The sequence below is a fragment of the Seriola lalandi genome, unplaced genomic scaffold, assembly GCF_002814215.2.
Source record: "Seriola lalandi dorsalis isolate HSWRI2012SDOR001 ecotype SW California unplaced genomic scaffold, Sedor1 jcf7180002053634, whole genome shotgun sequence".
In the NCBI taxonomy this organism is placed as follows: domain Eukaryota; kingdom Metazoa; phylum Chordata; class Actinopteri; order Carangiformes; family Carangidae; genus Seriola; species Seriola lalandi.
The window spans coordinates 4,386-14,932 of record NW_019524187.1 but is presented as its reverse complement, the minus strand read 5'-3'; the positions used below and the strand labels follow the sequence as shown (position 1 = coordinate 14,932).

At 40.6% G+C, this 10,547-nt stretch overlaps 1 protein-coding gene across 1 annotated transcript; it reads left to right on the top strand.

Annotated features, from left to right (window-relative positions):
- Nucleotides 1–324: 324 nt before the first annotated feature.
- On the top strand, nt 325–3,369 carry LOC111651437 (glutamate receptor ionotropic, NMDA 1; the record flags this gene model as incomplete). The annotated part of the gene is made up of 7 exons (XM_087172705.1): nt 325–443; nt 706–818; nt 930–1,078; nt 2,112–2,269; nt 2,416–2,577; nt 2,981–3,090; nt 3,224–3,369. Coding segments are annotated over 7 exons (957 nt in total), but the record flags the coding sequence as incomplete, so codon positions are not given.
- Nucleotides 3,370–10,547: the final 7,178 nt, after the last annotated feature.

The following is a 10,547-nucleotide window of genomic DNA, read 5'->3' as shown; positions in this document are numbered from 1 at the left end:
TGGTGGTGGTGATAGTGATGATGATGATGGTGGTGATGATGATGGTGGTGATGGTGATGATGGTGATGATGGTGATGATGGTGGTGGTGGTGGTGATAGTGATGATGATGATGGTGGTGATGATGATGGTGGTGATGGTGATGATGGTGATGATGGTGATGATGGTGGTGGTGATGATGATGGTGGTGGTGGTGATAGTGATGATGATGATGATGATGATGGTGATGATGATAGTGATGATGATGATGATGATGGTGGTGATGATGATGATGATGATGATGATGGGTGTGTGTGTTACACTGTGTGTGTTGTTTGTGTGTTCAGGAAATCCCTCGTAGCACTCTGGACTCATTCATGCAGCCGTTCCAGAGCACACTGTGGCTGTTAGTCGGTCTGTCGGTCCATGTGGTGGCAGTGATGCTTTACCTATTAGACCGGTTCAGGTAAACACACAACAACAACAACATCAACACAACAACAACACAACAACATCAACACAACACAACAACAACAACAACAACACAACAACATCAACACAACACAACACAACAACAACAACACAACATATGTTACAGTGTGATACAACAAGAGACAATATAATGTGACACAGTGTGATGCAGTATAGTGTACTGTGTGTGTGTGTGTGTGTGTGTGTCTGTGTGTGTGTCTGTGTGTGTGTGTGTGTGTGTGTGCGTGCGTGCGCAGCCCGTTTGGAAGGTTTAAAGTGAACAGTGAAGAAGAAGAAGAAGACGCCCTCACCCTGTCCTCTGCCATGTGGTTCTCATGGGGAGTACTACTGAACTCTGGGATAGGAGAAGGTGAGGAGCATCCTCCACTCTGACTCCTCCCCCCCTCCATTCACCCCCCCCCCCCCCCCATTCCCCCCCCCCCCCCTCTCTAACAACAACACCTCTCTGCGTTGTGTTCAGGAGCTCCCAGGAGTTTCTCAGCGAGGATTCTGGGAATGGTGTGGGCAGGATTCGCTATGATCATCGTAGCTTCATATACTGCCAACCTGGCAGCCTTCCTGGTGCTGGACCGGCCTGAGGAGCGCATCACTGGCATCAATGACCCCAGGGTGAGACCTTTAAAGTCCTAAGCCAAAGCCCATGGTTCACCATCAACCTGTTCACCTTTCTAACAGGTTGTCCCCACTCAGTGACACACCCACTGAGAAACAAACTGCTCATTGGCAGCTCTATTCTGACAAACCTGAGGTTAGCTACACAGCGACCATAGTTGAAGGTTTTTCTGGGGCCAGAGCGGGGGGGGGTGATGAATCATATTTAAAACTGCTGACTGAGGATAAGCATAAATACAGTAAGATTGTTATTCTGTTATGTCGCAATAACAAACAGGAAATCTGTTTTCTTAACCCTCTGAGGTCTAAGGCTGTTTTCTAGCTTTCTACATTACTTCTTAAGCTCATTCTTAAAAACACACTTGAATATTAACATAATACCCAAGTGTTTTGTATCACAATTTTCAGAATTATCTCAGCTCTTTCTGTAAAGACGCCCCTTTTTGACCGAGAGCATGGCATGTGCAAAGAGATCATTTGGCCCAAATGCTGAAAATTTAAAATTTGAAATCCTTCAAATCTCTTTTTACCTTTAATCTTTACTGATGTGGATGAATTGTTTAGTTTCCAAAGTCTTAGGGTTCATCAAAATATGCAACATGTGAGTAAAATAGTCTAAAATGCAAAGTGCTGTTACTTTACTGCTCAGACACCTTCTAGGTCCGACTATGAGTTTATGAAAGTATGAGTATGAAATGGAAAGTTGAGAGTCTGCAGATTTTATTTTTATGCTGTGTTAAAACAAAGATATTAATAGAAACATTCATCAACCTCAGAGGGTTGATTTCTCAAATACCAAGAGCAGAACCGATAACGTTGGAGCTTATCAATACTCCAGTCTTTGTGAATTTAACCCCTGGAGCCTGTTTAATACCAGGTTTCAGTACCATCACTAGTCATGACCCTGTTTCATCAACTCCAAGAAATAAGTTACTTCTTTGGCTTAACACTGATAAATGGACATGGTCGCACACTGTGAACAGTAGGTTTGAGTTCATTTCTGACATGTGCTCTGTGCTTGATCTTTTAGCTGCGTAACCCATCAGATAAGTTCATCTACGCCACAGTGAAGCAGAGCTCGGTGGATATCTACTTCAGACGGCAGGTGGAGCTGAGCACCATGTACCGGCACATGGAGAAACACAACTACGAGAGCGCTGCTGAGGCCATCCAGGCCGTCAGAGACAAGTAGGCTGTTTATACAGTTAGCAATCAGTCGCTGTACCTCACAGGTGTAATGTGAATGTACCTGTCGTACTGTGGGCTGGTCCAGCTGCTTCTACTGAACTCCACCTCCCACATACCTAATGTTTCCTCCCTCCCTCCTCCTGTAGTAAGCTTCATGCCTTCATCTGGGACAGCGCTGTGTTGGAGTTCGAGGCCTCGCAAAAGTGCGATCTGGTGACGACAGGAGAGCTTTTCTTCCGCTCTGGATTTGGGATTGGAATGAGGAAAGACAGTCCATGGAAACAGAATGTGTCTCTTGCTATTCTCAGGTAAAGAAACACCCTAGTGACAAGCACCAGGAACCCAACAGGAACCTCAATGACTAATAACTCTGATACCCAATCGGAGATATATATGATACCCTGATGATACCTTTCCGATATCTCTCTGATACCCTGATGATACTTCAGTGATATCTCTCTGATACCCTGATGATACCTTTCCGATATCTCTCTGTTACCCTGCTGGTATTCCGTTTTTACCCTTCTCGTGCTCTTGATCCTACTTTCACCTACCTACTGATGCCCATCTAGTACCCTGCTGATACCCCATGATTACCCATCTTCCTTCTTACCCTGCTGATGTTCTGCTGGTGCTCTGATCCTGATCAGGCGTCACTGCTTCATATCTAACTCCAGACTCACTGGAATAAACTTCATTGCCTCTCCTCAGCTCTCATGAAAACGGCTTCATGGAGGATTTAGACAAGACGTGGGTTCGATACCAGGAGTGTGACTCCAGGAGCAACGCTCCCGCTACCCTCACCTTTGAGAACATGGCAGGTAAGAAACTGACCGGACCCTGAATACGCTCCTCTATGGATTGATGCTTGAATAAACACTGTATGATGGTGATGGTGATGATGATGATGATGTTTTCGGATTAACTTCACCTGACATCACCTGTCCGCCTCAGGTGTGTTCATGCTGGTTGCCGGCGGCATCGTTGCCGGGATCTTCCTCATCTTCATCGAGATCGCCTACAAACGGCACAAAGACGCTCGAAGGAAACAGATGCAGCTTGCCTTCGCCGCCGTGAATGTGTGGAGGAAGAACCTGCAGGTACCCGACTCCTCTGTGTTCTGCTGCACTGTTACCTCCTGCGGTTTAACCTGCTCTGTGCTGCTGTTTGAATATCCTGCTCAACGCTGGTTTATTTCCTAGGGAGTTGAATAACGATCTGTAGTTTGACTGATCAATGGAGGAAAGGTCTAACTGTGTGTTGCCATAAACATTATGTGGTTGCTGCTCATGTTGAATTGTAGCTGTGGTTAGCTGAAGGGGTGGAGCCAGAGGATCAAGTCTTTGTAACGAGGCACTGAGACGGTTCAAGTTCCTGTTTTTAGCTTCATCGGTGAAGGGATGAGAATTTGTGTGATTAGTGTTTTTAGTTGCCGGGTGAACGGGTGAGAGAGTCTCCTTGGTGATTTTCTGAAGCAGGAAAACACCGTCAGCAGGAAGGAGATGAAGGAAACGTATCACGGTACCGATCTGTTGATTTGTCTGGATGAACTCTGTCTGTTTCAACTGACCCAGGACCTGTGTCCCAATTCAGAGTTCTACGAAGGTGTGGCACTTCCTAGACCGCGATTTACCTGTCGTATTAAGTATTCACTGTAGTATTTACTGTAGTATTCCCTGTAGTATTTACTGTAGTATTCACTGTAGTATTAACTTTAGTAATCACTGTAGTATTCACTGTAGTATTCACTGTAGTATTTACTGTAGTATTCCCTGTAGTATTTACTGTAGTATTCACTGTAGTATTCTGTAGTATTCACTGTAGTATTCACTGTAGTATTCACTGTAGTATTCACTGTAGTAATCACTGTAGTATTCACTGTAGTATTTCGCCTGGTGCTGTAGTCTTCACTGTAGTATTCACTGTAGTATTCACTGTAGTATTTCGCCTGTACAGGGACAGTGACAGAGTGAAGTGCCTCACCCTAATAATCCGTCTATCACAGTGATCATCTGAGGCTGCTGCCAGCGCATCACCTTGGATCTCCTTGGACAATAACTGCTCGTCATTAAACTGAGAGCTGCAGCTTCAGAGCTTGTAAAGCTTTTAATCAAACTTTATTGTTCTTTGTGGCAGCAGCAAAATGTGAACAGTATGAAAACAGCAGAAAACTGAGCAGTTTTAACAGCATGTAGTAGATACATGCTGTTTATAGATGTATAAACACACCAGCTAATAATATGATGTATAATGTGATTTATGAATATGACATTAATTTATACTGAGAACAGGGATGGTCTCTCCTCAGGGCCTGATGCTTCAGTGAGTCTGATCAGTAAATCACTTTTCATGCATCTCATCAATCATCAGGTTAGAACAATGAGAGGTAGAAAACCAACAAGCTCTTTGTTTCCTGCTGAATATTAACGAGCTGGCAGTTTGACACGTCTCATCCATAAAGATTAAAAAATAAAAGTGCCTTTGATTTTACAGTGAATGACCTCACACAGCAGACAGACCAATAAAATCACAGTGTGTCTGAAGGAAGGAGCCAAACCACCAGAGACGCAGTGATGAATACTGATGAGACAATAACATTTCACAGAGGGCAAAACTAGCACTGTAACTAACCATTATGAACCATTATTACTTTGTTGATTAATCATTTCATTTATGGAAACATTTTTAAAAAGTGAAAAAAACAAAGAGCATCCACAGTTTGTTGTGATTTCTGATTTCAGTTCACTGTCATATACGACAAAGAAAAACACAAAATCATCACTCTGGAAAAACTGTCAGTCTCCAGAACAGTTGCAGATACTTTTCTGGGCACCACTTCACAATAAGACGACCCTTATTAAGGATTTATAAATGGTTTATAATGAGGTTATTAATTCGGTAGTTAACACTTTATAAATCATGAATAAACAAGTTATAACACAGTTTTCATACACTGATGCAGCTCACTATTTGGCAAGATCAAGTTAATGCTTACTGCTCATTAGTCTGACTAATGACTTACATTTATAACTGGTAAAAGGAGCCTTGTTGTAAAGTGTAAAACACAATTATTTATTAGTATGCCAAACTTTCTGACCATTAAGATGCTGACGGTGGTTCATTGTTAGTAACTGAACAAACATGATGAAGCAGCAGCTACAGACGCTGATGAAGGAGAAAAACACAGAGACATGTGGCCCCACTATCTGGCAGGAAACAGGTCACTGTTGTCCTTTTATCTAATGTGTTATAACAGCTAATAAATTATTCATCATGTGTAAACAAACTAATTAATAAACTAGTTATAAACCATTCATTGTCCTTTATAAGGGGAGTCTTATTGTGAAGGGGAACCCCTTTCTGTTCCGTAATAAGAGTCTAATAATGTGATGTGATGTGAAAAGACACAACAGACTCATTGCCTTCACCAAAGAAACATTATCTCATTACATCATAACATGATCCCCTGTATGTCTCATAATTACAAGGTCAAGCTTGTTTCTTAATTCATCAATAAAAATATAGAATTTCAATGAAATATCTTTGGAAACGCATAAAACAGAGTATAAAATATAAAGATACATCTGCAGTATTTTTACACACATGTACACAGTAGCAGTAAAAATGTGAGGAGTTCATAATTATTAGTTTGCTTTCTTAGATTTAACAGATGTTTTGATTAATTTCTCAGGAATATTGACACATGAATTGTAAATTATCTAGTTATAATAATATGACATTTAATTTCGAAATTTAATTATCACATTGTGTTCCATAATTATGGTCATTATTTTTAGGATTTAATACATTAGCCTAAGAGGCTAACTCTAGCTCAGCTACAGCTCTGTCTTTTCTGATCAGCCCTGAAAAATAAACTAAATAAATGAGACCATGAGTTTTTTTCCTTCAGTGGATATGATGCACTTCTGTAGCTAAACTTAAAATATCCACATTATTGATCCAAATAAGAACGTTAGATAATTTTAGCATCAAAGAGAGGGAAGACAGTGTTGTCTGTGTTTAATGATGGAGGATTCATACAGAGTTCACTCGGGCAGAAGAAGGCGTCGACTCTGTTTCCTACAATAGAAGATGATTTTTTTCTGTGCGAAGTCTTTGTTCCAGATGTTTTCCCGCCTCGTCAGCAGCTGGACTCACATTAATAATCATCACTTCTCTGCCTGCATTAGCACTTCAAACACCAGCTGCTAAAGGCTAACAGCTAGCAGAGGATGATTAGCACTTCAAACAGCTGTGTCTTCAGGCGAGGAGTTAGTGGTGGAGGATTAGCACATAAAACACAGACAGCTCTCAGAGAAGTGCGACAGGAAACGATCATTTAAACCATTTTTAGATGAAATCAGACTCCGTCCAGACAGATCAACAGAAACACCATGAGGTGGAACCTTCATCTTCATCTGATCTTTACTCCAGAAGTAAAGATCATCTGTGATTACAGGATTACAGTCCATGAACAGTGACAGATAACAGTAAAATAATAAGGTGTTAATTCATTATGCTTTTATTTTGATAATGTACAGATTGTGTTCTGGTGGTAAAAGTTCGGAGCATCAGGTCTTTTTAAGCCCAAAAATAAAACAGCTGAACTGTAACAAGTGTGTTTAACTGCTCTAAGCTTCTAATGTTAGCATGTGCAGCTAACTAGCTTACTACCTACGAAGTACCCTAGTGTTATTATCAGAAGGCCAAGACTTACAAAGCATCACTACGTTATTTTGTGGGGTTACAGGTTTTGTTAGAAAAAGCTCAGTGAAGAACTGGAACATCGATGCTATCAGAGTTTAGGCTAACGTTAGCGGCTGTACACCTGGGGTTCCACCTGCTGTTCGTAATCAATTATTTTCATACCAGTATTGGTGTAAATTGGGGTGCACCGTTAAAACATAAAAAATGTCTCAGCTAATAAAGACTGAAGCATTAATTTGTTGGTAGAAAACATCTCTAGCACCGTCCAAAAATGTCCTAAAATGTTTTAAAAAATTTGTTGGCAGAGGTAGCATACAGGTATATCTGATTATGCTAAGCTAACTGCCTACGTTGTGTTGTTCTTGTGAAATGTAATTTAAAATCTTAATTTAATTTTAATCTTAGTTTATCAAGTTTCAGGTCACATAAGTCGACTCTACCTCATATCACCTCTTTTACACTGTGTGGGTCAGACGTTAGCTAACATGAGCTGTGTAAGTTAGCGAACAGTTACACCTACAGTCAGTGGGTATGAATATTTAAAACAACTAATTTCTATGTAAGAATCAGTTTGTTTGCAACATATTTAATTTAGTGACGATAAAACTCCACTTAGCAAACGTGTGCCTTTGAGCTAGGCTAAGTTTGAACTTACAACAGCTGCTGCTAGCGTCTTATCTTCACCTGATTTATGAGACGTTACCCCAGGTAGAGCTATGATAACCGGACTCATCAGTTACTGTTGATGCCTTTTCTCTTGTAACAAACTGTGTGAAAATATGTAACATACATAATACATAACATGTATGTAAGCTAAACAAGATCATGTTATGAAATGTTTTCAATCTTCTCATAGAACTAACGTTAGCTTATTTAGCAAGTTGTGATTTCAGTAAAACTGAGGAGTGTTGGTTAGAAAGGAGAAGCTGCTTTTTTTTTTTAAACCTTTGTTTGAAATTAAAGACCTGTTGTTTCATAAATTAGTGAACTGACTGTAACCCCACCCCCTTAGTTACTGTTGCTAACGTGTCAAACTTTGTGTTCAGCTCCATATTTGTCTGTAGGTCTGTATTACGTTGCCACGTTCGCTAAGTAATTCTCAAGATAAAGACGATGCCTACATACATGATATGCTAAAAGGTTAGCTGACATGGATGCAACATTAGCTGTGATTGGACAGTCACTGCCAATTTAACAACTTTAAACCACCAGAAAACATTGCGTACATAATCTGTAAGCTAACATCTGTTAACCCAGTAGCTATTGCTAGCATGCCTCACCCCTCTTGTTGGTAATAGCATGGCTATCAGGCTTGTTAGCGTGCTATCTTTATATTTTTTGTTATCATGTAACTTTAGTTTGATAAAAAGTTTTGTTTTAAGTTTTCTATGACTGAGAGTTGCATTAGCAGAGTAGAGTGCAGTAGAGAACAATATATTTAATGCATAATTAACTGAAACTGAGGGTCTCCAGGCTTTTGGTTAACAGCTAGCAGGTGGTATTTCACAGTAGATGTACAAGTGTAAACCTGAGGACCAGCTCCAGACCTGAATGTTTGAGGACAGTAGTGTTAGTTAGAGGTTCAGGACGGTTTGAACTGGATCAGTGTGTCTCTACTTCGTGACGTCTCAGCTCCTGCAGATCAGTGTCCATGGTGTTATTCTTGTTTTCCTGTCACTGACTGATGCTCTGATCAAAGTCTCACACTGAACTCTCTCTGCTGATGGACTTTAATGTTTGATCGAGGTAGACATGCTTGAAACAGAATATTACAGATTCTGATTGAAACCTTAAAGTAGGTTTGTGGGTCCTCTTACCACCCGGGACCCAGTTTCACCGGTCTGAGGCCCAGTTTGGGTCTCAGGCTGAAAATATGCTGTTAATTCATGATCAATGTGTTTTATTGATTTTGTTTTTCCATTTCAAACTGAATGTGTTGATCCAAACTAGGGCTGGGTACGGCTGGACATTTAAACTAGACTCCTTATGATATTCTGTGTTTTTCTTCTTGTCATCAAATCCCACGTTCAGACTCAAACCAACAATCAATGTGTCAACAAATATTGTGTGTCCATGAAGCCTGACGTATCATATTCCCCCTGTTTCAGTCACTAATGCCTCAGATAATCCCAGCGCTGTATGCTGGGTAGTTTAGCCCCGCCTAAAACAAAACAACATGTCTGCCGTGTGGTATTTTTTACAAAGCATGTGAGACGGATAGAACATACAACATCTGCCAAAAATGATCAGCATCAGCCGATTTCACTCATAGATGATCGGTATCAGTATTGGCAAAAAAAAAAAAAAACGTGATTGCAGCGTCCATATAAATAAAAATAAAAGTTTTCTTTTTTAACTTTAATTAAACTTAGTCTGACATATTTAATTCAACAGAAAAGTGGAGATTTAACACAAACATCAATGGGCTTCAATGAGTGGTGACACTGATCATTACTGTAAACTGCCAGCTCACCACTCCTCCCACTAACATCAGTATGACTCTGGTCTTTGTGCTGTTAAAACCACTGCAGCCCAGGATAGTACATTAAAACTAGTGGGTTGAGCAGGCGCCCCGTGTGCAGAGGCCACAGTCCTCGCTGCAGTCGGCCCCGGTTCGAATCCCGCATCGGACGGCCTTTTACTGCAGGTCATGCCCCCTCTCTCTCTGCCTCCCCATTTCCTGTCTCTCTACTATCCTGTCCAATAAAGGCACAAAAGCCCCAAAAAATATACAGAAAAAAAAACAAAACTAGAATGACACTCAGAAGAGCTCGAGACAATCCACTGGAACCGGATCAGAACTGAGGTTTAATGGGTTCCTCTCCAGCAGCGGACTCGAACCCGAAACACTAACGTTGTGTTGTGAGTGTTTTGCAGCTCATGTGTCAAACTGCTGAGATCGTCTTTCCTTCAGCTGCAGTGCGCTGAGCTCAGCCCACGCAGACATGTAACATGACGTCCCTGTGTATTAATATCACATATATACATCCTCTGATATGTGACGATACAAGTTTCTAACATGTTAGATACCCAGGGTTTATCAAAATAACATGCATATATACATATATGTTTATATATGATTTTTTAAATTAATTTCTCATTAATTTTAAACATACAGGTCTATCTTTTATACTTCTATAATAGTATATTATACAATAGTATAATAAACAGGGTTTGTGATGGATATATGTCTACAATATAAGCAGACATGTTTGTATAGACATATATGTAAACACATGAAATTGTTCCAATTTCTAAAAGGTTCCCATATAATTTTTACATACATAGGCTATGTGCACGTATATGTACATATACTGTATTTCATATGTGGAAATATTACATCTGTGTGCAGGACGGCCACGTACAAACCCACAGGTTGAAACATGAAGTCCTGGATGGAAGTCAAAATGTTTAAACTACAGAGTGAGAGGAACCACAGAGAGAGACAGAGAGAGAGAGAGAGAGAGAGACAGAGAGAGACAGAGAGAGACAGAGAGAGACAGAGAGAGAGACAGAGAGAGACAGAGAGAGAGAGAGAGAGAGACAGAGAGAGAGACAGAGAGAGAGAGAG